The sequence below is a fragment of the Thrips palmi genome, unplaced genomic scaffold (assembly GCF_012932325.1).
Source record: "Thrips palmi isolate BJ-2018 unplaced genomic scaffold, TpBJ-2018v1 HiC_scaffold_10, whole genome shotgun sequence".
In the NCBI taxonomy this organism is placed as follows: Eukaryota; Metazoa; Arthropoda; class Insecta; order Thysanoptera; family Thripidae; genus Thrips; species Thrips palmi.
In genome coordinates this window covers 16,507,549-16,535,113 of record NW_023144621.1, presented here as the reverse complement: position 1 = coordinate 16,535,113, position 27,565 = coordinate 16,507,549, and the positions used below count along the sequence as shown (strand labels likewise).

The following is a 27,565-nucleotide window of genomic DNA, read 5'->3' as shown; positions in this document are numbered from 1 at the left end:
AGCGACTCTGGAGCTCAAAACGCGTCCGGGATTTTGACCGCCTGGCAAATCCACTGGGCGACACCCACCTTGAGCTTGGCCAGCTCCACCTCCAGCAGCTGCGGGTCGCCGGGCACGGGCTTGAGGTCCGAGTCCAGCGTGCGCTCCGTGGCGTCGATCCAGGCCAGCAGCTCGGACAGGGCGTGCTGGAACTGGCCGAGGCGCAGCAGCGCGTTCTCCAGCTGCCGCTGCCGCTCCACCATGCCGCGCAGCAGGTCGTCCCAGCGGCGGTTCACCGCGTTCAGAGGCTCCTTGATGGCGGCGGCCTGGTCGGCCGAGGTGCGCTCCGTCAGCTCCTGGGCTTGCCTGCGGGCGGGGAAGCACCAGTCAGTACACTGCTTCGGCCAGACTACCAAACAACGCGGCCAGGCCACGCTTTTTCGACGGCCTGATTTCCAACGTTAATTTTTTTAAAATAATAAAACAAGCAGTCAAACATCTAACAAACAAAAACGAATTCTAGTGAAACAAATAATTCAATGACCTACTTAACAACAACCGGTAATAAACCAAACACTTCAACAAAGTACACAGCGAGACTGGTCGTTTAGTCACCAAAAAAACGTGACTGAAAAAGCAAACTACGTCACACGGAATATTAAAAAAACAAGGCTGCGGGGCTACTTGCCTTCGTAAACTCCTGAGGGTGGCATGGAAAAAAGAGGAAGGATGGAAGAAAGAAGCATGAGGAAATTAGTAAGTTGGTGAGGCAGCAGGTTCGTAGGGCGGGAGAATGTTAGTGGCAGAGATACTGCATACTCTGGGAGCAGTAAAGAGTGAAATGGGGAATACCACAGGAAAAGAACTTTTTAGCAGAGTTTCACAGAAGTTAACAATTTGATCGAACGGTATCGAACTGATAGCTACAAGGTCTAGCCTTAAGTTTTGACTTGAAACAGTCGGTTCGGGATCAACACCACATCAATGAGAATTTCGTGTTCTAAGTTAGGCTTGTGCTCACCTGTTGAGTGCCTCCACCTTGACCATGTGGGGGTCCACCTCGTGCTTGAAGTCCTTGAGCTGGCTGATCTGCCTCTTGACGGCGTCGATGTCCGAGCCGAGCGCGCCCATGTGGGCGAACTTGTCCTCGGCCTTGTCCAGGAAGGCCAGCAGGTTCTGCAGCATCTCGTGGAACTCCATGGCCTTCTCCATGGCGTCGATGAGATTCTCCTCGCGGCGCGCGTACAGGGCGGTAATGTTGTCCCAGGCGCTGTCCAGGTCCTCGATGTTCTTCTTCACCTCGGGCTTGTCGGGCTCGCCGCAGATCTTCATGAGCTTCTGGCCGGTCTGGCGCACCTGGTCCACCTCGGGCTTGGTCTGGTCGATGTCGTGGCGGATGTCCTGCAGCGCGTGCTGCTGCTGCTTGATGACGGAGGGCTCCACGGCGGGCGGGTCCTGGGACTGCAGGGTGTCCTGCAGGTCGCGCAGCGTGGCCATGACGGCGTGCAGCTGCTCCCAGAACTTCTGCGCCACGCGCAGCGCCTCGTCGAGTGACTTGCCGCGGTCGCCGGTCGCCTTCTGCACGTCGTTCCACAGGCTGTTGAGCTTCTCCAGCTTGCGCTTGATGTCGTTGACGGCGGGGTCGGCCCGGTTGCCGGCCTTGTTGATGACGTCCGTGGCGGCGCGCTTCACCGCGTCGTACGCCTCCTGCCGCTTGTCCAGGTCCTCCACGATGGCGTTGTTGTCGTCGATCTGGTCGCGGATCTTGGGCGGGTGCGCCGAGACGGGCTCCATGTTGTTAACCTGGTCCGCGGTGTTGGTGAGCGCGCGCAGCATGCCCTCCAGCTTGTCGGCGAACTGGCTCGACTCCTGCAGGGCCTTCTCCAGCGCCTGCTGGCGCGTGCGCAGGTCGACGCGCAACGCGTTGTAGCGGGCGTTGTCGCCGTCCATCACGTCCTGCACCTTGGAGCCCTCCTCGTCGTTGACGAGCGAGATGAGCGCCTCGCCCGTCTTGTTGAGCTTGTCCAGCAGCGGCTTGTGCTCGTTGAGGGACTGCAGGAACATCTCGTTGCGGTCCTGCTGCTGCGCGATCAGGTCCGGGCGCAGCGACGGCATGGCCAGCATGGCCACCTGGCGCTCCATGTCCGTCAGCCAGCTGGCCAGCGTGGCGTGGGTCTCCAGGAAGTGCTGCGCGAGCGGCAGCGCCTGCTCCAGGATGCCGAGGCGGTCCGCGCTCAGCCCGGACACCAGCTCCATCATCTCGCGCAGGTCCTCCATCTTCTCGCGGATGGTGCCCGTGTCCTCCTGCTGCGCGGACTCGCGCAGGACCTTCTTGGCCGTGGACAGCACGTCGCGCACGCGGCCCTTCTGCGACGAGATGTCGTCGTTGAGGGCCTTGTGCTCCTTGAGCTGCACGCGGATCACGTCGGGGTCCGAGCTGGGCGGCTCCGCCTCGCGGATCTGGTTCTCCACCTCGCGGAACCAGTCCAGCAGCTCGTCGATGTCGCTGATGACCTCCAGCGAGCGCTGCTTCGACAGCTGGATGCGCTCCGCCTTGCGCTGGATCTGCTCGGCGATGGCGTCGAAGCGCCGGTTGTCGCGCGTCATGAGCCCCTCGATGGTGGAGGCGCCCTCGCCGGGCGACATCTGGCACAGCCGCGGCCCCACCTGGTTGATGGCCTCCAGCACGGGCCGGAACTCCTGGATGTCCAGCTCCAGGCGGTGGATGTCCTCCTCGCGGGGCTCGGCCTGCTGCAGCGTCGCCTCGGCGCCCATCATCCAGTCCACCAGCTTGGTGTGGCAGTTGTGGAACTGCTGCACGAGCGGCAGGGCCTCCTGCGCGTGCTTCAGCAGGTCCGCGCCGCGCGACGTCAGGTCGTTGTAGCGGCGCTGCAGCGAGTCTAGCTTGTCCTTGAGCTGGATGGCCTCGTCGTTGGAGATGTGCTTCATGAGCTCCAGCCCGCTGTCCACGGTGCCGTCCACCTGCGTCTGCTTGTTGGCGATCTCCTCGGTGAGGTCGGCGAGGTCGTCCATCTGCTGCAGCAGCTTGTCGGTGTGCACGGCCAGCACGCGGTGCCGGTTCAGCTCCTTCTCCATCTTCTCCATCCACGCCTGCAGGTCCTGGTAGGTCAGCACCAGGTGACGCAGGCCCTGCCGGGACTGCTGCAGCAGCGCGCCCACGGCCTCGGAGGCCTCCACCAGTGTGGCGTAGCGGTCCGTCGTCTCCGTCAGCTTGTCGGCCAGGCCGGCCGCCTCGTCCTCGCCCACCAACTCCATCAGCGTGCTGGCCACCTCGGTGAGCTCGGTGAAGGCCGCCTTCTTGCGCAGGATCTCCTTGTGCAGGGCGTCGTGCTCGCGGATCTTCTGCTGGATCTTCTCCTCGTCGGTGGGCACCAGCTCCAGGTCCTTGACCTTGCGCTCGGTCTTGTCCAGCCACTCCATGATGGGCACCAGCTTGTCCTGGAACTGCTTGGCCACGGCCATGGCCATCTCCAGGGCCTCCATGCGCTGCTGCGCGCCCTCCGTCAGCCGGTCGAAGCGTCCCATCAGGTCCTTGAGCTGGCGCTCGATGGCCTTGCGCTCGGCCGGGTCGGCGTTGGCGGCCACCTCGTTGCCCATGGCGAACAGCGAGGACATGGAGTTCTGACGGTCGAGCAGCATCTTCTTGAGGAACTTCTGCTCCTGCAGCTGCGCCTTGACCACCTTGTAGTCGGCCGAGGGCGGCTTCTGCTTGGCCACCATCTCCTCGGTCTCGCTGAGCCACTTGGACAGCCCGTCCAGCGCCTCCTGGAACTTGCCGGACTGCAGCAGCCCAACGTCGAGGCGCCGGTCGCGCTCGTTCATCTTCTCCTTGAGGTCGTTCCAGCGGTCGTTGAGCTTCTCCAGGTCCTTCTCCAGCACGGCGGTGCTGACGCCGCCGGCGGCGCTCTGCACCAGGCCCTGGCCGGCGCGGTTGGTGTCGCCCACCGTGGCGCCCAGGGGCTCGATGGTGGCGCGCCGGAAGTGGCGGAACTCCTCCTGCTGGGCCTTGATGCTGTCCAGGTCCGAGCCGATGGGCTTCAGCTTGCGCACCTGCTCGGCGGCGTGGTTGATGTCCTCCATCACCACCGCGTACTGCTGGTAGAACGACTCCAGGCGGCCCAGCGCCGCGTCCAGGTCCTCCTCGCGGTTGCGGCCGCGCTCTTCGAGGCGCGCCAGCTGCCGGCGGAGCGACTCCACTTGGTCGCGCGTCGCCACGGTGTCCGACGCGAAGCCGGAGTCCACCAGGTGCTCGCCCGACTGCACGGCGCGGGCCACGTCGTCCGCGGCGCGGCTTACCTGTCAACGAAAAATAAAAACAAACCAGTTGGACGAAGGTGAAGGGGTAAAGCACGATCCCTACTGAACTTGGCAGAGCACTCACCTTCTTGAGGAAGCGCGACACGTCCTCCAGCTGCGCGCGCACCACCTTGATCTCCCTGCCAGGCGGCTTCATGGCGTCCAGCTCGTTCTCCAGGCCCGTCAGGTCCTGGCCCAGGGCCTTGACCTGCTCGTTGAACTGCGACACGGCCGTGGCGGCGGACTGCAGCTGGCTGCAGCGGTCGTCCAGCTTGGCGCACAGCTCGTCGATGCGGTCACCGACGCCCTCCACCTCGTCCTGGAGGTGGTGCGCGTCGACGCCGTGCTCGCCGGCCTCCTTGACGAGGTCGCCGGCGGCCTGGCGGAGCCCCAGCAGGGGCTTCTTGAGGTTGCCGGCCTCCTCGCGCAGCGCGCGGATCCTCTCCAGCATCTTGGGGTCCCTGGCGGCGCCGCCGATGGCGTCGTGCGAGGCCAGCTTGTCCTCGCAGCGCTGCACGGCGTGCGCCAGGTCGCGGAGGTTCTCGCCGAAGTCGCCGAGGCGGCGGGCCGTCTCCTCCAGCGCCTGCGTGCGCTCCAGCAGCCCGTTGTTGAGGCGGTCCCAGCGCTGCTTCATGTTGGTCAGCTCGTTCTTGACGATGTCCTTGTCGATGTCGCACGAGCCCACGAACGTCTCGCCGAGCATGCGGTTGTTCTCGTACTCGCCGGACCGCTTCCACACGTCGTTGCGGAAGGCGGCCAGCTCCTTGAGCTGCCGCTCGATGTCCTTGCGCTTGAAGCTCGCGGGCTGCAGGGACTCCAGCTTGTCCTCGGCCTGCAGCAGCCAGGGCAGGAACTGCTCCTGCGCGCGGTAGTACTTCCTGCAGTGCTCCATGCACGTCTGCAGGCGCGTGTGGCGCTCCAGGACGTCCTTGCGCAGCCGGTCCCACGCCTGCTGGATCTTGTCCAGGTCGCGGCCCAGGTTGCGCGCGTCGCCGCGGGGGCCGGCGCGTGCCTGCATGTCGCGGCCCTTGTTGAGCAGCATGATGACCTCGTGCTCGCGGTTCAGCACCGCCTTGTAGACGGGCTCGTGCTTGTCCAGCTGCTCCTGCAGCACGTCGCGGTCCGCGGACACCAGCAGGCGCTCCGACAGCCCACCCAGCTCGTCCGACAGCCAGCCCAGCGTGCGCGCGCACGACTGCTCGAACTGGCGGCCGTCGCGGAGCGAACCCTCGATCTCGGCCTTGCGGTGGTCCAGCTTCTTCTGCAGGGTGTTGTACTGGCGGATGACGGCGGCCAGCTTGGCCTGGATGTCGGCGCGGGACGCGGGGTCCGTCAGCACCTCGCACAGCTGCGCGCCGGCGGCCTCCACGTCAGCCAGCAGCGGCCGCTGTCCCTCCAGCTGGCGCTCCAGGTTCTGCTCAGGGAGGAACACAGTGTTAAACCGGACAAAATTACATATCCTTTGATTTACCAGTGTCGGCCATCCTCACCTCGATCTTGCGCAGCTGCTCCTCGGGGTCCTTGTCGAGCGGCAGGTCGTCCAGGGCGTCGCTGATGGCCTGCAGGGCGTCGCGCAGCCTGGTGAGCTGGGCGTCGAACTCCCGGCTCGTGTCGGCCGCGGCGCCCAGGCTCTCGGCGCGCTCCTCCAGGCGGCCCAGCAGGTCGTTCCAGCGCTGCTGGATCTGGTCCAGCTTGGCGGCGATGCGCTGCCCGTCGCCGGAGTTGCGGTCCACGTGCGCGAGCACGGCGTCGCCCACCTCCAGCAGGTGGTTGAGCTGGGGCTGCTGGGTGCGGAACTCCTCGCGGAGCACCTGCACCTGCTGCACCTGGCTCTGCACCATCCTGGGGTCGGACGAGATGGGGCCCAGCACCGTCAGCATCCTGTCCTTGGCGGCCAGCCAGCCGCTCAGCGAGTCGTGCGTGTCGTGGAAGTCCTTCATGTCCTCCATGAGCTTGATGCGCGCCTTGCACAGGTCGTGCAGCGCGCGCCAGCGGGACGCAACCTCGGCCATCTCGTCGTGCAGGGTGTCGGCGCCGCGCGCGCCAGGCTTGCGGCGCAGGAGCTCCTGCACCGAGCCGCGCGTGCCGTCCAACAGGGACTGCTTCTCGTACATCTCTTCGAGGACGCTCTGCGACCACAATTCACCACGTTAAAATACGCATGCTTTTACCTCACAAAATTTCAAATTTTAGCCAATTTTCAAAGATAAACCACTTAAAAAGTTACATTTTTCAAGAAATTTGATACTTCATTCAAAAATTGAATGTTTTTTTTAAATTTTACCAGGTATTTCATTAATTCAACATTTTTTCAAAATCTTTGATAATTGGAAGATTTAACATACTAGAATTATTTACTTGAGAGTTTCTCAAAGGTTGACATAGTGAGACTCACCTTGATTTGTCGGGTCATCTTGTCGGCCTCGTCCTTGGTCATGGGCACGCTCTCCTTGGGCAGGGCGCGCTGCACCTTGTCCAGGAACACGGACAGCGTGCGAAGGTTCTCCAGGATCTTGCGCACCTCCTCGCGCACCTGGTCCAGCTCGGTCTGGCGGTCGCCGAGGCGCACGCCGAGCAGCGAGTAGCGGTTGTTGATCTCGGTGAGCTGCTGCTGCACGGGCGACACCTCGTCCAGGTGGAAGCCGCCGTCCTGCGACGAGCGCCGGCTGCCGAAGCCGCTCGAACCACCTGGCGACACGGGGCTCGTCAAGAGCGCGTCCTGCGACGAGCGCCGGCCGACTGCAAGGCGAGCAAGCATCAGCAAACGAGCGTGACGGGCGTGCGAGCGCGAGCGCCGGCGACAGTGTGGGGAAGAAGGTGCAGACCAGACACCTGAGTGGGGGCACAACTACCCTCCACATGAACCGTCGTGAACTACCGGCAAAGTGCATCGGGGAATGACAACTAAAGATTCTCTGGAGGCACATGCACGTTGGTGACGTTTTGCTCAAAAGGTTCCTCAAGGTCCTATTAAGGACAATGGCGTGGGCATGCTGAAGCCAGTCTGAGAAACCGGAGAGACCGAGCGACTTCTGGCGTTTCCAACTAATTTCAGACACGAGTTGGTACTTACTGGGGCTGGCCGTGGACGACAGGCGCTTGGTGGGGCTGTAGGCGCCGCTGCGGCGACGGGCCGGCGAGTCCGGGCGTCCGCCCTGGGTCAGCGCGTCGTACGCGTTGCCGAGGTCGTTCACCTTGTCGATGATGCCGGCGTAGTCGCGGTGCTCCTTCACCAGCGGCTGGAGAGGAAACGCAACGCGGTCAGCAAAGCGTTGTCGACAGGTTCAAGACATTCGGTTGGAGCCCCTGCGATGCTCAGGGTAGGCCGTGCCGCGGGACACGGATGTGCTGCGGTACAGCCTACCCTCACAGGCTGAAGCCCCTGTGACGCTCGGGTAGGCAGTCCCGCAGCACACCAATGTACCGCGGCACGGCCCGCCCTACGCTTGGCAGGCGCTCCCCTCACCTTGATCTCCTCGGACTGCTTCTTGAGGTACTCGGCGTCCAGGGCGATGGCCTCGAGGCGCGCCAGCCTGTTCTCCATGTTGCTGAGCCACTCCATGACCTGGTCGCGCAGGCGGTCGTAGGCCGAGAGCTGCTCGGCGCGCGCGCGGCTGAGACGCGTCTTCTCGTCCAGCAGGCCGTTCAGTTCCTTCCACTGGCTCTCCAGGCCCTTGATGCGGTCGCGCACCGGCCCGGTGTCCGTCACGTCCTTCTGGCCGACCAGGTTGCGGCCGTTGCGGATGGCCTCCTCGAAGGGCTCCCGCTTGGCGTCGCGCTTGGCGGCCAGGTCCTCGAGCCGCGCCGCCACCTCGGGCAGCTCGCGCGAGTCCAGCACCTCCAGCATTTCTGACAGCCAGCGCTCCAGCAGCGTGGCCTGGTTGGAGAAGGTCATGAGCGCGGCCATCACCTCGTCCAGGAACTCGCCGCGCTTGGCCACCTTGTCCAGCAGCTTGTCGAAGCGCGACGTCACGTCGTGCAGCTTGGTCTCGATCTTCTTGGCGAGGCGCGAGTTGCTGGCGGTGTTGACGAGCTCCTGCGCGGAGCGCGCCACGGCCTCAACGCTGGCCTTGTGGCTGTCGATCTCAGCCTGCAGCTGGCGGTGCTCGCGGATCTGCTCCTCGAGGCGCTCCTTGATGAGGCTGGCGGGCCGCCACTGCGTCTTGAGCTGGTTGTCGGAGCTGTTGAGCCAGCCGACGAGCCCGTCCAGCGCGTCCTGCACGCCCTGGCTCTGCGTCAGGGCCGTGTCCAGCGCGGCGCACTTGTCCGCCAGCGCCTCGGCCAGCTGGTTGTACTTGGCCTCGATCTCCACCACGGGCTGCTCCAGGTCGCGGGCCTCGGCGGGCGTCAGCTGGCCGTCCAGCGAGCGCAGCAGCGCGGCCAGGGCCTGGCGGGCGTTGTCGATGAGGCGCGCGTTGGCCACGAACTCGCTGTTGAGCTGCTTGGCGCGGTGCAGCTGGTCCTCCACGGTCTTGGGGTCGGCGCCGATGGGCTCGGCGATGATCTTGTGCGCGCGCGGCTCCACCTCCTTGAGCCAGGCGCGGGCCTTGTCCACGGCGTCGCGGTACTCACGTTGACGGCCGCCCACGCCGGACAGCCTGTCCGTGAGCGCGTTGCAGCGGTTCAGCAGGTCCTTGTACTGCGCCGTCACCACCGACACCTCGTTGCGCACCACCGAGTCCTGCGCCGAGATGGCCTCCACGTGGGGCAGGCGCTGCGGCAGGCTGGTGCGGAAGTCGTTGAGCACCGTCAGGTACTCCTTGGACTCGTCCACGAACTTCTGCGCCGCCATGGTGATGAAGCGCAGGTCGGCCTGGTGGGCGATCACGTCGCTGACGAACTCGCGCGTCGAGTCGGCGCCGCTCGTCAGGCGGTTCAGGTTTGACAGCGAGCGCTCCTTGTCCTCCAGCACGCGGCGCGCCTTGTCCAGCCACGACACGAACTGCGTCATCTCGCCGCGGAACTTGGTGAGCTCGTCGCGGGCGGCGGCCAGGCGGCGCAGCAGCAGGTCGGTGCGGTTGAGCGCGCGGTCGTAGCGCGTGCGCAGCCCCTTGCCGTTCTTCTCCAGGGAGGCCATCTCCACGCTCGACAGCAGCTCGCCGCCCGTCGACACGATCAGGCGCACCTGGTCCAGGCACGCCGACACGGGGCGGGCGTGCGCGTCCAGGTCGTCCTTCATGACCTGCAGCAGGGCGGTGGCAGTCAGTGACAAAATTACGGTCGAAATACCGGTGGCGTCGGCGCAGAAGGCCAGAGGACTCTAAATGGGACTCTAACAGAACGTATGACCCCACCAATGGATTGCTCTCCGAACGAGGAATTCATTGGTGGGGTCACACGTTCGGTTCGAGTCCTCTTTAGCGACTCAAAGCTCAAAACGCGTCTAGAGTTTTGGCCGCCTCCACCGGTCTTCTGGCAAATCCACTGTGCCGCTCTACGCACCTTGAGGTTGTTGATCTGGTTGCGGAGTTCATCCACTTGCTCGTGCACCACGTCTTGGTTGGCCAGCCTGTCCTCCACCTCGGCGATCCACTGCAGCAGCTTCTGCAGCGACTCGTCGCACAGGCGGTACTTCTCCTCCATGGCTTGCTGCACCACAACACGCAACACAAAGGGACTGTTAGCGCGAGCAACGAAACAACTTCGGCTACATTAGAGTGAGCATTTACACCCGATTACTTTTTTTTAAATTTTCAATTGAATTTGATAAATTTTTTAGCAATAAGTGGTGGGTTCAGAGAAACCCCCCACATTTGAGAAGCAGATCGAACAAAAATGATAAAAAAGCACATGAATGCTTCCAGTTAAACAAATTGACGAACTTATACTTTCTCTTGGATTCAAGCATTCATCACTAGTTTTCTTATTCAGGTATGCTCACTAAAAAGCACCATTCATTCCACACTTAAGCTTTGTCAGGCACCTTTCCCCACCGACAGTCACAGACAAGTGATGGAAATTAAAAGAATTTGAAAGAGAACCTCAACCAATTTCAATGTTCCCAAATCTCAAAATATTTTTTCTGACAGATGAAGAACGCAAGAGGGAGAAATAGTACTCCCAAATGATAAATTTCCAACCTTGTCTGTTACAAGAAAGGCAAACTGAATTTCTCATTTGCACCTCTGATTCATACAATCAGCCACGATAGCTTATCAAGTTATAACAAATTGCAACATAACACAAGAAAAAATAAAATAAAAAACATGAGACATTAAGCACACATCTGCAAACATAAAAGACTATCACAAGGCAAATGCAAAATAATGAGAAAAGCAAGAGTCGATGTGGAGTACATGAATGATTTTCATGGTTCACATGGTCGATTTCACACTAAAATGAGCAGAAATATAGTCTCAGTGCCATCTTTTACACCCCTATGAGCACTATGGTCTATCGGACAGCGATTGTTAACGTTAGGCAAAGTCAAGCATGAGATAGGACCATTGCACTAAGTAGGAGGAAAATATCTTGGCACTGGTCCCAAATTTGCTGCACTTAAATCAAACCCACAAGGAATTTGTCTTAACTTAAAAACCCTGTACTCAAAACCAAGGATAAAAAGAATAGAAATAATATGTCCTGAAAACAAAATAAAATATCTCAATCAAGAAACAAGATAACAAGGATTAAAATAAGCACAAGATACCTTAATCCGTAAGAATTAAAATTAAAATGTATTTGACCACTGGGCCAAAAGAGATATAGTGATAGCGGAGAAAAAAATGTTGACAGTTCCAACAAATTGATGTGTTAATTAAGGAACATATCATTTTGAAACAAAAAAGGAGAGGGCAATAGCTTTGCCGAACAAACCAAACCGAACAGTCCGAGCCAAACCCCAATGAGCGAGCATTTGTTGGCAAGCATTAAAGTGTGCTTCTTTGACATTGTCGCACATTCCGTTAGTCGCAGGTGCATCCATTTCGTGCAATATCACATTCCTGCCCCTCACTGAGTTCATTAGTTCTTTCACTTTGGTCGCACTGTTTTTGCACACTCTCACTCATACATTGTTAGTATAATAAAGAAAAAACAGATGAAAATTGAAAAAAATTGATCAAGATAGGCATACAATCCAACCTGAAACAAAACTCAAGAGCAAAGGAAGTAAGCAAAACATTAAAACACCAAAATTCATTATATGGTAAAGAACACAACAAAACGGAAATTAAAACAATGAAAGGAACATAATGTTTTCTTAAAAATAATGTTAAGATTGAGAATAAATAAGCTGATTACAAAAATAGAACAAAATGTGTTAACTCTCCCCACCCAGTACCTACTCTGTCATAATGTTATGAAAAAATGATACGACTTGTAATGTTTGTCAGCCTACAAATAAAGTCTCAAAAAAACTTGAACATTATAAATCTCAATTCAATTACATGAGAAGCAACTATTGCTATTAATTATGATCGGCAAAAGCATTTGGAGTGCCAATTAAGCTGAAATGAGTATGGCGACTAGAATCACGACATATGACAGCTTCTTGTGTATCAATTAGAAGCTGCTAATCTATTAAAGGCAAGTGAAAACTACAGATATTTGCCGTGTTGCCTTCAGACATATAAATGACTTTGCGTCTGTTGCGCCTAACTGAGAACAAGTGGTGATATGAATGCAACATGGAGCGATAAAGTGGAGCAAGAGGATGGATAAGCCCACATGGCCAGATCCAAAACAAATCGCAGGCTCCGTAACCAACTTCCCAGTGCAACAACCCAGATGTTTAGCGGCATATCCTTGATTCCAAATGCTTCACTTCTGAGCAACAAATAATATCACTAAAAGCAGATCACTATATAAAAATAAGAAGTACAACTAAAATTTGAAATCAAAACAAAAATTCTTTACAGTAAAGAAGAAGCAGGCTTTGAGAAAATTGAAGTAAAGCATCTGGAATTTGGACTATGCAGGACTAGCCTGAGAGCTAAAGATTGCGAGCAATGTAGGGACTGCCACAGAATAATTTTCACAAAATAACGTTAGAGACAGCTCATCAGTCCAAGAATTTCCGGTGGCCCCTGCACGTCTGGCAAAGCTTTGGCGCTCGGCCGCCACGGCAGCAAGCTCGAATGACAACAACCGACACATGGCAAGTACATGACAGACGGCATTGCGAGTTTTTAGCAGGGCATTCCAGTACTGCTCTCCGCACTCCTCCCCGCTCCCTCTCCTCATTCTCACCCTCTGCTCGGCGGGCAGGATGTAGCCTCTCTGCAGGGCCTTGGCCAGGTCCATGGGCTCGCCCTCGGGGACGCGCAGCCGGCCGGCCGCAGAGTCCACCAGCTTGGACGACATGGCCTCGGGCAGGCTGCACACGGCGCCCGTCTCGGGGTCCTTGACGGCCGTGGAGGACGGGTCCACGAGGCCTGCCTCCACGGCCTCCGCCAGCGTCAGCGGCGCGTGCGTGGGGGACAGGTAGGGGTCGGCGACGGCGCCAGAGGCCGGGTCGTAGAGACCGTACTGCACGGCTTCGATGAGGGTGAAGCCACGCCGGGGCGAGGTCAGCAGACCAGTGTCGATGGCCTCGGCCAGGGTGTTGAGGCGCGACGACTCCGAGTCGAGGACGTTGCCCTTCTCGCCCTCCATGAGGCCCTTCCTGAAGGCCTCGGCCAGCTTGAGCAGGTGCTTGCGCCGCGTGTCCTTGATGAGGGCCGAGTCGGGGTCGATGAGGCCCTGCGTCACGGCCTCGCGCAGCGTCATCTGCTCCTTGGAGGTCGGGTCCGTGAACTTGGCCGTGGCCGTGTCCAGGTGGCCCTGCTCGACGGCGGCCTCGAAAGTGAGCGGCTCGCGCAGGAAGACGACCGTGCCCTGCTCGAACATGATGCAGAGGGACTTGGCCTTGCCGGTGTTGGGGTCGAGCGCGGCGCGCTTGTTCAGGTCGATGAGCCCGTCCACGATGGCCTTCTTGAGGGGGTGGAAGCGGCCCGTGGCGGGGTCCTTGACCATGGCGGACTCGGGGTCGATGAGCTCGTGGCGGATGGCCTCCTCGAGCGTGCACTCCAGCATGGAGCGCGGGTCCTTGAACGTGCCGCGTTTGAAGTCGATGGAGCCGCGGCGCACCGCCTCCTTGAACGTGAGGGGCTTGTCGGTGGTGACGAGCAGCCCGCGGTCCAGCGCAGCCTCCACGTTGAGCTGCTCGCGGGTCTTGGGGTCCGTGACGCGGCCACGCGCCGCGTCGATGGTGCCGTCCTCGAGCGCCGAGTTGAGGCTCTTGAGCTGCCCCGTGATGGGGTCGCGCACGGCCGTCGTGTCCGGCTGCAGCAGCCCACGCGCCAAGGCCTGCGCGATGTCCAGCGCGTCGCCGCTCTCGGGGTCCACGAAGCGACCCGAGTCGACGCGGTACAGCCCGCAGCGCACCGCCTCCTCCACGCTCAGCGGCCTGCGTGCCGTCACGATCAGCCCCTTCTGCTTGGCCTCGGCCAGCGACAGCGTCCGCGCCGAGTCGGGCAGGCGGTACACGCCCGCCTCGTCGTCCACCAGGCCGGCCTTCACGGCCTCGTCCAGCTTCATGTAGCGGCCGGTGCCGGCGTGCTTGACGATGGACAGCAAGGGGCTGACGAGTTCCTCCTTGACGGAGTCCGCCAGGGTGAGGCGGCGCCCGGTGGCGGGATGCGCCAGCAGCCCCGTGGCCGGGTCGTACAGCCCCATGGCCAGCGCCTCGAACAGCCCGAAGCCCGCCGTCTCGATGTCCACGATGAGTCCCAGCTCCATGGCCTCGGACAGCGGCACGGCGCAGTTGGAGCCGGGCTCCTTGAAGCGGCCGGCGCGCCGGTCGATGATGCCGGCGCGGCAGGTCTCCACCAGCGACAGCAGGCGCTCCGACTTGCGGTCCCAGTAGCACGGCAGCTCGGGGTTGATGATGTACCTCCGGATGGCCTCGTGCAGCGTCACCTTGCGCCCCGTGTTGGGGTCCGTCAGCTTGCCGGTGTCGTCGTGGTACAGCCCTTGGTGGATGGCGCGCTGCACGGACACGGCGCTCTTGCTGTCCACGATCAGGCCCTGCTCCACGGCCTCGGGGAGCGCCACCTCCACGACGGCGTCCGCGCCGCGGCTGAAGTCGCGGACTTTGCTGGTCTCGCCGTCGACAAGGCCGATGCGCATGGCCTCGGCCAAGGACTGCTTCTTCAGGAAGCCGGAGCGCGTGTCCTTGACGTGCACCGAGTCGGACTCGACGACGTACTGGTCGACGGCGTCGGCGAGCGTCAGCCCCTCGCCGGACGACGGGTTCATGAAGCGCGCAGAGTCCGCGTCGAACACGCCCTTGGCGAGGGCCTCGCTGAGCGGCATGGGCCGCCGGACCTCCACAAGCAGGCCCTTCTCGAAGGCCTCGTGGAAGTCCATGGTGCCGACCCCGGGGCCTCCCACCAGAGTGCCGGCCCTCGCGTCCACCAGGCCGGTCTCGATGGCGTGGAGGAAGGGCACGACGCCGTCCTCGGTGCGCACCAGGGTGCTCTCCGGGTCAATCATGCCGCGCTTGATGGCGCGGTCCGTGGGCAGCCGCTCCTTCGTCTCCGGGCTGGTGAACTTGCCCGACTTGGGGTCGTAGAAGCCCTTGAACACGGCCTCGGACAGCGAGATCTTGCGCTTGGCGGGCACGATCAGGCCCCTCTCCAGCGCGTCGTAGAAGTGCATCTCAGCGCCGCTGGTGGGGTCCGTGGCCGTGCCGTGCTTGGGGTTGATGACGCCCACCTTGACGGCCTCGGCCAGCGTGAGGATGTCTCCGGACCGCGGGTCTTTGACGGTCAGCGCGTTGCGGTTGATCTCGCCCTGCTTGACGGCCTCCTCCAGCGTGACGCGGTCGTCGTTGAGCAGCATGAGGCCCGTCTTGGGCTCGTAGCAGCCCTGCGCCAGGGCCGCCTGCAGCGAGCAGGGCTTGCCCGTCGCCAGGATGTAGCCTCTCTCCAGGGCGTCGTCTAGCGCCATCGGCGCGGGGTAGGTGACCAGGCCCTTGTCCGCGTCCAACAGGCCTGACTGCACGGCCTCGGCCACCGTCACTATCCTCTCCGTGTGGTCGTCGCGAACGCGCGCAGAGGCGGCGTCCACGAAGCCGCAGTCCATGGCCTGCGCCAGGGTCTGCTCCAGGCCGGTGCCCGGGTTGAGCACGCGGCCCGAGCGCGGCGAGTAGAAGCCCTCCACGATGGTGTCGACGAGCGGCAGCGTGATGTGGTTGGTGGAGATGAGCCCCTGCGCCAGGGCCTCGTCCAGCGGCATGATCTGGCCGGACTCGGTGTCGCGGAACCGGCCGGAGTGCGCGTTGATGATCTTGCTCTGCAGCGCGTCGTCCAGCGACACGAAGGCGCCCGACCGGCTGTCCTTGCACTCGGTGAGGAACGCGTCCACCACGCCCTGCCGCACCGCCTCGTCCACGGGCACCGCCTGCTCCGTCGCGGGGTTCGTGATCAACCCCGAGTCCGCGTCGTACAGGCCCTTGTTGATGACGGCCTCCAGCGACAGCGCCTTGCGCGGCGACGCCATGAGCAGCCCGCTGGCCAACGCCGCCTTCATGTCCACGGCCTGGCCCGTGCGCGGGTCCACCACCGTGCCCTTATCCAGGTCCACCATGCCTGACTCCACGGCCTCGGACAGCGTGATGACGTCATCGCCGTCAGGGCTGCGCACCATGATGGCCTCGCTGCTCAGCACGCCCTGGCTGAGCGCGGCGGCGAGGGGCATCAGCTCGCCGGTGGCGGGGTTCAGTACTTCGGCGGTGTCGGGGCTGAACAGCCTCTGTTCGACGGCGTCCTCCAGGCTCAGCACCAGCTCCCGACCTGTCTTCTCCGGCGGCCGCTCCACGATCCAGCCCAACTTGACGGCCTCCAGGAAGGGGACTCGCTTGCCGGTGCTGGGGTCAACCATCTGCCCCGTGTTCTTGTCCAGCAGCGGGATCTGCAGTGCCTGCCGCAGCGGCACGAAGGTGTCTTCGCGGCCGGCCAGGTCGCGCACCACCACTCTCTCGGGGTCGAGGATGCCGAGGCGCAGCGCGAACTCGTGGAACGGCACAACGTCGCCGGACTGCGGGTTCAAGAACTGCCCCTTCTCCGCGTCCAGCGCGCCCGCGGCGACCAGCGCCTGCGCGTCCAGGGGCTGCTTGGTGGTTGGTGAGCTGGGCTCGCCCTTGACGGGCTTGGCCGTGCTCTGGATGGTGATCTCAGCTACGCTAGGACTAGATTCATGACTAGATTTGGTGACCGGCGTTGCGGACTCTGACTTGAGCAGCGCCTCCACGACCACGGGCTTGGCCAAGGCGGCCGTCTTGCTGTCCGTGGAATCGGTTTCTTCGTCTTTATCTTCGGGGAAAAGTTGCCGTGCCACTTGTCGGGGTTGGGGTTCCGACTGGGCTGCCGCCGCCGCCACGGCCACGGCAGGCGACGGTGACGGCGACTTGGACTTGGACTTCCTTGCTGGCGGTGTCACCGCTGGCTCGCCACCCTTCTTTTTGTCGTACATGCTCTTGAGCTTGTCGGCGACGGCCATGCCGGCCAGCACTGGTGCGCCGACCACGGCGAGCAGGCCGAGCTTGGCGGCGTCCTTGACGGACATCGAGGTGCCCGTCGACGGGTCGGTGACGCGACCGGCGGCGTCGATCATGCCGCTGTCCACCGCTTCCCTGGTGGTGACGGGCCTGCCGCTCGCCACGTCGTACACCACAGCCTCGGGGTCCACCACGCCGGCCTCCATGGCCTCCCGCAGCGTGTCGAACGCTTTGTCGGGGGAAGTCGGGTCCCTGAACTTCTTCTCCTTCTCGTCGAACTGCATTTCGGCGACGCTGACGCGGCGTGTGGCTCCCGCTTCTGGTTCCGGTTCGGGCTCCGCCGACGTGTCCAGCAGGCCGGAGGAGATGGCGTCGCGGATGGCCATCACTTCGCCGGACTCGGGGTGGGTGAAGGTGCCGGCGTGCAGGTCCACCAGGCCCTGCGCCACGGCCTCCTCGAAGGACGTCTTGCTGTCCACCGTCGTGTACTCCTCGCGCTCCTCCGACTCGTCCCGCGCGATGCCGCGCAGCCGCGCCTGGTCCAGCGACATCACCTCGCCGGTCTGGGCGTTCTTCACCTCGTCCGCGCTGATGAGCACGAAGCCCGGCTTGAGGTCGATGGTCCTCGTCGTGATGGTCTGGTACGACGTGACGGTCTCGGTGACGGCCGTGACCACGCCTCCGGCCTCGAACGACAGCAGGCTGGGCACGGGCTTGATGACGAGAAGCCCGGTCTCCACGGCCTCGGACACCGGCAGCACGTCGCCGGTCCTGGGGTTGGTGAAGGTTGCCTTGTCCGTGTCGATGAGGTTGCAGTCCAGCGCCTGTGTCACCTCCACGCTGTCGGGGGACACCGGGTAGGGCAGCGCCATGATGAAGTCGTCGTGGATGGCGACCTGCACGGGCGTGCGCACGCCGGTGATGGGGTGGATCACCTCCTTGGCGGCCGCGTCCACCAGCCCGCGCGTCACGGCCACGGGGAACGTCATGCCGGTGGGCGGCAGCGTCTCGCCGAGCCCCAGCACGGGCTTGGCCTTCTCGAACACCTGCAGGTCCCTGGCGGCCGTCAGCAGGTCCACGCTGCCCTTGCGCGTCGCCACGGTGGCGGTCTCGTCGTCGATGGAGCCGCTGTCCAGGGCCTCCCTCAGCGTCACCCTCTTGCCCGTCAGCGGGTCGGCGAGCTGCGACAGCGGGTCCACGATCTCGCAGGTCATGGCTTCGGACAGCGTCAAGAGCGCGCCGGTCTCGGGGTGCACCACGCGGCCGGCCTCGGGCTCGAGCAGGCCTTGCTCCACCAGCCCGGGCACGGACAGGCTCCTGGCCACGGGGACCAGCAGGTTGCCGGACGGCGTGGTCGAGTCCAGGATGCCGCGCTCGATGGCCTCCTTGATGGTCAGCAGGTCACCGCGCTGCGGGTCGCGGATGGCGCCGCGGTTGCCGTCCACGCGCTTCAGCGCGATGGCCTCGGCCAGGTTGACGGGCTCGCCCTGCTGGCCGCGGAAGGTGTTGGGGTCCTCCAGGATGCGCGCCGTGTCCTGGTCGATCATGCCGCAGTCCAGCGCGTCGCGAGGCTTCACCACGCGCTTGCGCATCTTCTGCAGCACCACGGGCTTGGCGGCGTCCATCATGTCGGGGCTCAGGGTGCGCGCGCGGCCCAGTGACACTTGATACTTGGGCTCCGTCGTCACCCTGGCTCGCGTCCTTTCCGCCTCGGAGAGGCCCTCGTCGTCGCTGGGCGGCAGCGGCGTCGTCGGCGTCCTGGACCGCGTGGGTGTTCCCGGCGCGGAGAGAGAGCCTGCGGCGGCGGTGAGTCTGGCCAGCTCGCGCTTGTCGATGACGCCCATCTGCACGGCCACGTCCGGCGGCAGCTCCTGCCCCGTCGCGGGGTCCAGCACCTTCACTACGGTCGTCGTCTCCACCCGCGTCGACAGCACCTCGCCGTCACCCGCGTCCGCCGTTTCCAGCGCGCGCTCCAGGTCGCGGAGCTTGGCCTCGTCCACCAGGCCCTCCGCCAGCGCGCGCTCCACGGACACCTGCTCGCCCGTGCGCGGGTCCACGATCAGCTTCTTCATGAGGGCGAGCGGTGCACCCAGCACGGCCACCATGCCGAACTTGGCCGCCTCGGCCAGCGGGATGCGGCGGCCCGCGCGGTCCTTGTAGTCGCCCGTGGCCTTGTCGATGATGCCCTTGCGCATCGCCTCGTTGATGTTCATCTCCTTGCCCGAGTACGGGTCCTTGACCTTGACCATCCTGGGCTCCAGCTTCTTCTCCTTGACGGCCTGCAGCAGCCCCACGGCCCTGCCCGGCGCCTCGTCGCCGTCCGTGCAGATGACCAGGGCGGAGGTCGGGTCGAAGATGACACCTGGCTGCACCTGCAGCGGCCCCGGCCCCTCCGCGCCCTGCCCCAGCGCGTCGCTGCTCTTGACCTCCACGAACGTGGGCGAGCCGCCCGCCTCGACGGGCTGCGACACCTCCACCTCCACCACGTCGGGCTTGCCGGAGACCTTCGTCACCTTGATGACCTTGGTGTTGGGCGAGTCCGAGGCCGTGCGCTGCTCCAGGATGACGGCGTGCCTCGCGATGGCCTCCTTCATGGTGATCCTCTTGGAGCCCTCCGCGTCCGGGTAGTGCCCCGTGGCGTCCAGCAGGCCCTTGCCCAGCGCGCGCAGCAGCGGCAGCCGACGCTGGCCCTTGTTGTCCTTGGGGTCCATCACCTGCGCCGACACCGGGTTGATGATCTCCAGCTTGACGCACTCCTCGAGGGACACGAGGCGGTCCGTGCCGGGGACGATGAAGAGCCCCGTCACCGGGTCGAACAGCTTCTTGTCGATGGCCTCGGCCAGGTACCAGCCGTCCGTCGGCACCTCATACGTCGCGCCCTCGGCCTCGGCGGCAGGCACGGCCTCCGCGGTGTTGGCCGGCCCGGTCGCCACGACCGTTACGAAGTGCTTGACGTGCTTCGTCACCGTCTGCGTCGTCACGTCGATGTTGAGCAGGCTGTCCAGCAGCGCTGCGCCCTGCGGCGTGATGAGTTCGCGGCGCACGGCCTCGTCCGAGAACACGGCCTTCTTGGTCTTGGGGTCCAGCACCTGGCCGGCCTTGGGGTCCAGCCTCTCGGCCACCACGGCCTGCAGCACGCTCAGCGCACCGCCCTGCGCGTCGCCGGCCTCGGCCGGAATGCCAATGTCCTTGTTGAGCTCGGCCAGCACGGCGGGCCGCACCAGGCCCTGCTGCACGGCCTCGGCGATGGGCACGCACTTGCCGGCCTTGGCGTCCACCACCAGGGCCTCGTCGGGCGTCACCAGCTGCTTGTCCAGTGCCGTGTTCAGCGAGATGAAGGCCGGCTCCGCGGCGTCCGACGTCGCGTCCTGGAACGCCTCGATGTCGAACACGGAGCGCACCGCCACGGACGAGATGAGCCCGTTGTCCACGGCCTCGCCGATGGTCATTTCCTCGCCGGACACCGCGTCGCGATACTTGCCCTCGGGCAGGATGACGCCATCCGCCAAGGCCTCCGCCAGCGTCAGCAGCTCCTCGTTGTCCGAGCTGGCCGAGCTGGCGACGCTGCGCAGCGAGTCCGCGTCCAGGACGCCGCGCGCGCAGCTCGCCAGGATGGACAGCTTGTCCCTGTGCGTGGGGCTGAGTATCCGACCCGCGTCGTCCAGCGCCGCCAGGTCCTTGGCGTCCTTGAGGGTCATGGGCTTGGCGAGCAGGCCTCGGCGGCCGGCTTCACGCAGCGGCAGCTTCTCCCCGGACACCGCGTGCATGTACTTGCCGTCCCGCAGCACGCCGCGCGCCACGGCCTCCTCCACGGTCATCTTGTCGTCGCTCGCGGCGTCCACCACTTCCCGGAGGTCACCGCGCACCAGCCCGCGCCGCAGCGCCTCTTCCAGGGGCACCTTCTCGCCGGAGCGGCGGTCCACCACACTGCCTGTCCTCGAGTCCACCAGTCCCTGCGCCAGTGCGTCGGACAGCGCGCGCTGCCGCACCAGCGTCCGCCGCGGCGGGGCCTCGCGACGCACCAGCCCCTTCGCGAACGCGTCCCTCAGCGGCAGCATGTCGTCACCGTCCTTGAAGAGCCCCGTCTCCGCGTCCAGCTGCCCACTCCGCACCGCCTCCGCGAGTCCAACACCTGTGCTTACCTTCTCCCGTTCCTCCGGGGTCACCACCGTGCCCCGCTCCGCGTCCCACAGCTGGCGCTGGATGGCCTCCAGCAGCGTCAGCTCGCGGCCGGTGGCCACGTCCAGGATGCCGCACGCGCCCAGCAGGCGCTCGGCCAGCGCGGGGTCCACCAGGCGGCGGCGCACCGCCTCGTCGATGTCCACGGACGCGCCGTCGGGCTGCGCGGCGATGCGGCCCGTCCGCACGTCCAGGACGCGCAGGCTGATGGCGTCGTGCACGTTGAGCAGCTCGCCGGTGGCGGGGTTCACGATGCCGGGCGCGGCCAGCGCGTCGCCGTGCGCGTCCGTGCCGATGCCTTCCTCCACGCGGTGCACGCGCTTCAGCGACCGGATCTCCGTGAACTGCATGCTGGTGCCCAGCTGCATGCCGCCGTTGGCGTTGGCGCCGTTGGCGCGGCCGTTGAGCGGCGCGGCGGCCGGCGCCTCCACGCCGTTGGCGGCCCGCTTGAGCGGCGAGCCCTCGCGGCTGGACGTCGTCACCGTGACCGAGGCCACCGACTTGACGCGCCCGCCGGAGTCGAAGATCTGTGACGAGTCGGTCACGTCCCGACTCGCGTACCTGGCGGGCAGAGAGCAAACACTTCTTTGAGGAACCGTGCTAACACCAGACGCGACATCGAGCAAAGTCTTCACGTCAGTTGCCACCGGGACAGGTCTTACATTACGAGAATCTAGCACTTGCCGGGCACGACGGCGGCACTTGAGAGAGACAAATTGAGAAGGCGGCTGTTGCGTTGCTTATGTCAGCGCAGAACAAAACAGACTGAAAATTCAATTCAGTCTTTACACTGCGATGGCCGCCGGCGACCCCGGGCCGCCATTTGCGAGATAGGACGGCACTAAAGTCGGAGCCTCGCCGAACCCGACCAAAAACGGTCGATAAAGAGCGGCTCTCCCCGCGGCTACTTTTTTGAGGCCCCGACACCGACCTCGCCGCGGGATGGCCGGGGCCGGGGCCTCGCACACGGTGGCCCCGCAGATGCCTCTCAGCTCGGCCCGGCCCCGTACCGGCACTGCCAGGCAGGCCGGCTGCCAGCTGGGCCCTGGGCCTCGCCGCCGCGTCGTCCGCCGGTTGGTGGTCGCTTCGGATTCGGTTCGCGCGGGAAAAAGGGCAAGGCCGAACACGCAGCACCCGATACTCACTGTGTGTAAGTCGACTCCTCCGTCCCCATCATGTTGAGCTCCGTTCGGAATGTCTTGAGCGGCCGAGTCTCCATTTGTGATATGGACAGCTGCGCCAACAACAACAAGAATCACAAGTTAGACAACAACTATAGTACACTCGCGACGCACTGCACGGCTATTGACCGCTATTTGGCCGCGGTCCAGGGCGCCAGGGCGACCCCGGCGTGGACGGCCACCCTCGACGGCCACCTCGTCGTCGCGAGCATCACGACGCGCGAGTCCACGTTCTACGTCCGCGCGCGCGCACCGCCACACCGCGCCGCAGCTGGTCGAGGCTCGTGCCGTACTGACTGAGGTGAGGCGAGGCGAGGTAGGTCCTGAAACATCCGCGCCTCGCGCCTCGCGGTCGCCTAGGCCGGCCGTGAGAGCGAGACAGACAGACAGACAGACACATGTGTCGACTGTCCCCCCGGTCCGCGGGCCGGGCCCCCTCCCCCGCCTCTCGCGGCCGCTTGCCAATCTATATCTTCTCTTTCCTTTGCCGTTTATTTTTATTTTTATTTTTATTTTCGCCCCGCCCCTTTGTCCTGTCCTGTCCCTTCCCAACACTTCTATATTGGTTATGACCCCGACCGGCCAACCGGCCAGCCTGCGCGGACCAGCACCACGATGACGTCACGTCCATTATCTTCTATTAGAGTTCCCACGGGGCCGCGGCGTCGCGACGTCGCAGCGTCGCGGTGACACCGAGTCAGTGTGGCGGACGGTCGCGGACGTCGCGGACCTCCAGGACGCAGGGGACTGCTTCCGAACAGGGCCACCCTGTCTCTCTCGCGCTCGCAAGGCCCGAGGGTGCGAGAGAGACAGCGTGGCCGAAACAGAGCGACCAATTCATCGCTCCAAGTGGCGGAGCGGACCGGCCCCCGGGCGCGAATTAAAACTCGAACTCGAACGCGAGCGAGAACGAGAACGTGGCAAAAACGAGAAGGCCTCGGTCGTTCCGATCGGAAGGGAAGACCGTGTCATCAGCGCGCCGTAATTGGCCGGGCCTGCGTCGCACTGTCTCTCTCGCACGCACGGGGCGGCACGGGGCGTTGCATAGGAGTGCGAGAGAGACAGAGTGACGTCCGAACCGCCAAGGACACCTGGGACGGTCAAGCCCGGTCAGCCTAGAGCCGCTTGATGCCTTACTGCTGGTGGGCGCCCACGCCGGCCCGGGCCGGACCACTCGCTGGAGCTAGGCTTGGGTAGGGCCGGGCCGGGCCGGGCCGCCCGAGGCCTGGCGCGTCTGGCGTCCCTCCCACCGGCCCACGCCCACACTGGACACGCCAGCCGCAGCCGCCGCGCCTAGCGAGACACTAAAACCGGACGAACACGCGGAAGGCCAAGTCCACGACGATTAGATCACTGCCCAGCCAATCTGGGCCTGCGCGGCGCGCGGCACGCCATGCTCGCCACGCCGGTTGCCTACCTCGCCCCTCACGTCGCTCTTTCTCCCTCACACCCGATGAGTGCGAGGGAGACAGCGCGATGAAAGCACTGCCGAGCCGCCTGGGCGTGGAAGGCCAATCAAAACAGAACAATTAGCGGCACCCCGGGGCAACAAAGCCCCGCCGCACAAACGCGGGCCCGAACCTATTTCTGTTCCCCTCACCTTTACCACCCTCTGCGCGCTCTGCGCCGCACTGAGGTGACGTGAGCCAAACATGTGCACCCGGCCGCAGCCAAGTCGAAGCTAAGTTCCGCGCCCCGCCCCACTTCTTTCAGGGAAGACCGAACGCTCACCTGCAGCTGGGGGTCCTGGATCATGGCGGCGAGCTGGCGCAGCCTGTCCAGCAGGATGCCCAGCAGTGCCTGGTACCGGTTGTTGAGCACGTCCAGCTGGCGGGCCACCGTCTCGGCACCCTGGTTGTCGTCGGCCTGGTTGCCCTGGCCGCCGTTGGCACCCTGGCCGCCGTTGGCGCCCTTGCCGTTGTCCACGCTCGTCCTGGCGCGCTTGGCGGCCTTGCCGCGCGTCGCCACCACCTCCACGTCTAGACTAGGGTGCACCTCGTCCACCAGCCAGTCAATGTACCGCTGGAGCCGCAGGTCGTATATCTGTCGGTTAGGTGAGGTTAGGTTAGGTTAGCCGCGGTTAGTCTGTGCACCGGTGTCATCGTTAAGTTAACTGCTCCCCCGCCAATGTTACGCATGGTTTGAGTTGCCGGGCTGAGTTCCCCCTCATGTGCCTATGACTAAAGTGATTCAAGTGAGAGCTTGAGCTTACAATGTATAGTTTCTAAACTTGTTTCAAAATAATTGATTTTAATTGGATTTAACTGTCAGTAAAGCACTTAAAAATTTTAGAACTGTTTTATCTTAGACGAAAGGAGCAGAATCGTGATAACAAAATCCTAATGGATTTACAAATACGTAGGACAAAATTAAAAATTTGAGATCAATCCTTCAAAGTTAAATATATAAAATTATTGATAAAATACCAGACATTACAAAAAATTTCTAAGCAAAGGCAGGCACATACTAAACACAGCAAAATAATGAAAAAAATAATCTCACTTTGGCAAGTGCTTGTTAGAAATTTTACATCATTTTTAAACTAAGCAAAAGCAATAAAACTGTTGGTTAAACTGATTGGGATGATTTAATTAGGATTTCTCGATCAGTTAGCTAGCCTTGCACCACAAATGAAGCAAATTGAAAGTTACTGGCAAGCATGAAATGTTGAGAGTGCGCCAACATCAATTTGGTGCAGGGATATTTGATGTTTTTGGTGCAGTGCAAGCTCCACAATCAACTCAAATGACTACGGCGCTAGAAATTCTGAAATTGATTAGGGAGAGGCCTCCTGATAATAGGATATTAATGTTGCCTGGAACTGTAGCTCTGACCACGAAGTCCTCAGAGATGCGCTGGCAAAATTTTAGACACACACAAACACACAGATAGGGAGCATAGAACCCCCAAAGCAAGAACATGAACCTTACCTTAGCTTCACGAATAAATCTTCCACCATCAACATTCACAGCCTCAATTGGTTTTGCTCTTTCTACTACATTGTTGTACAGGGCCTGCAACATTAGTGGACACATAGCCCAAAGGTTAAAGTTAGATATATTAGTTTTCAAACAGAAGATGCCATAAAAATATCTGAAGTGCCACATCAAGGGAATTATAAATATTCCACAACAATGCTACACATCAGATAATCAAAGGCATCAATGAAAGTTAATAGAAAATAATTATTGGAAGTGGTACATTAATTTTACTGAAAGAAAGATACCATTGAGTGCATCTCTTAGTTTCATGCAACAGGTATCTTGTGCCAATTAACAATGTTTTTGTTACAAAATACCTAGAAACCAGATAAGAAGACAAAATGTAAAGGAGAGAGAGAGAGAGAGAGAGAGAGAGAGATGAGGCAGAAACTTTCTCCATTTACACCTTAACATGCTCTGGGATATTAATGTCATACACATGCAACTGCATGTTTAAATTGAACTTTTAAACCGACATTGAAATACCCAGTATTCTGTTTTGTTAGTACTTGTGCATTTCCTAAAATTTGAGATGTCTTGAATGTGCAAATAATTGCATGGTTAATGCTGACACCTGCATGTAATCTATTTACCCCTGAATTCTTTCACACTTTTAATTTGTTTTTGTAGGGTAGTCTAAAAAAGAATATTAATTTTCTCAGTGAATTATTTGTGCACAAAAATTAAAATATAGGTGCAGTGTGGTTGTTCAATTATTAGTAACCATACCAGTTCCATTGCATTATCATCAAAACTTGCATCATCAAAATGAATCCTTGATGTTAACATGCAGTGCACATACTCAACAGGATTCAGTTACTGATACAAGCTTGTCCAGTTGATGCAAGAGAGACTCATTTGATTAGGTTCCCTGCAAATTTTACATGGAACTGATGTCCAACCAATATGGCGCTGTGTGTAGATGGAGCTTGATGAGGAAGCAAGAGACTGGGTCTGGGAGACCTAAATATCACCTGCAAAGAAACTCATCCTCCCTTCCAACACACACGATGGGTGTTCCTGAAAACCCTATGCGATGAAGGAGTATCCTGCAATGGGGCCAGTTTTACCTTAGTGTTGTCCAACTGCTCCAGGGCCCTGTGTTTGGATGGCGCAATGGCGTTGAGTTGCTTGTAGCTTTCGTCAACGAATTTCACCTCAGCCTCGTATGTGTTGGCAAACTTCTGAAGAAGGCCATAGCCAGCTTCACAGCTACGCAGTCTGCAAAAGGAAAATTTATTATGGTATTATGGACAAACTGAAAAAAAAAAAATAATGGAAAACTACAAAAAAAAAAAAGAAAAGTTAAATCTCATGGGCTTACCTCTCCACAAGCTGATTGCAGACATTGTTCCAGCGTTTGGTAATGCGCTCTACATCCGCCTCGAGCCTGTCAACATCAGGGTGACCTGCTCCACGGTGGCCACTGGTGGAACGAGACTTCTCAACCAAACGACGAGCATTGACAGCATCCTCATTGAGTTGGTCAATTGCTATTTGCTGTTGGCTTACAGCACTCTGCAGGTTTAGAAGATCTTCATGGAGTCTCTGCAGTGATTCAATGTCGGATGGCATTTTGTCGTATGAAGCCAGTTTCATTTCAAATTCAGAAACTGCATTTGTAGCCTCTTCCAGCCCAGTCAGCACCACCTCAACACACTTGAGCCTCTCAATATACAAGTGAGAGCAATTCCATAGAGAATTCCACTTTTGCAGGCATTTGTCCAGCTTTTGTTGAAGTGCTGGTGTCTTCTGAGGAACACTACGGAATGTTTCTTGTACTCGGTCTACCTCTGGTTGCAGTGACTGTAATCTTGTCTCAAATTCTTTGTGCTCAATGACAAGGTGCTCAAGTGAGTCCAGGTCACGAGGCAAGAAGGAATTGATGCGTTGGTTGAGGATGCGCTCCATTTCATCTAACTTCTGCTGCAGCGTCCCTGATTGTTCGTTAAACCTGCGAGTGGCATTCTTGCTTTCTTCCAATTCCCGAGCTCTTCGTTCAAACTCATCAAAGAGACGGTTGACTTCTTCCATTTCTCTGCGAAGTCTGCGCAATTGTGGGTCAGTGGGATCGCCTTCTTGGAGCAGCTTGTCAGCATCTTCATTCAGAGCACGGCGGATAGCATTGCGCTGATCCTGTCCCATAGCCAAAAACTGTTCCAGGTCCCAGCTCTTGACAACCTTAATGGTAGCAAAAATCATGTTTTGACGCAAGCGCATTTGCTTTTTCTGCCACAGAGCAACAGTACGATCAAATTGGCGGCGCAAGCGGTCAATAGCCTCAAGAGCTTCTTTGTCAGGAGGAGGCAGGAGGAAGACAACGCCAGGTACTTGGGTTTCAATACCAGCACGACTGACAACTCGCCACTTGATGCGACCAGAGTTATCATGCAAAACACAGGGATCACCCTTTTCAATATTGGCCTGAAATAGATAAGAATTCAATA

General features: G+C 60.7%; 1 protein-coding gene across 24 annotated transcripts in view; it reads right to left on the bottom strand.

Annotated features, from left to right (window-relative positions):
- The window catches only part of LOC117650213 (dystonin), a 130,173-nt gene that overhangs the window by 14,669 nt on the left and 87,939 nt on the right, over positions 1-27,565 (bottom strand). For 13 of the 24 annotated variants that reach the window (XM_034393596.1, XM_034393640.1, XM_034393543.1 and 10 more), the window contains 11 exons: positions 26,443-27,542; positions 26,189-26,339; positions 25,068-25,151; positions 9,739-9,885; positions 7,763-9,478; positions 7,370-7,535; positions 6,692-7,035; positions 5,787-6,425; positions 4,382-5,710; positions 1,001-4,296; positions 69-345 (listed from right to left, as the gene is read on the bottom strand). In XM_034393596.1, coding sequence (XP_034249487.1) covers positions 69-345; positions 1,001-4,296; positions 4,382-5,710; positions 5,787-6,425; positions 6,692-7,035; positions 7,370-7,535; positions 7,763-9,478; positions 9,739-9,885; positions 25,068-25,151; positions 26,189-26,339; positions 26,443-27,542 — 9,249 coding nt within the window. The other 11 variants (XM_034393491.1, XM_034393508.1, XM_034393482.1 and 8 more) reach the window with 4 other exon arrangements.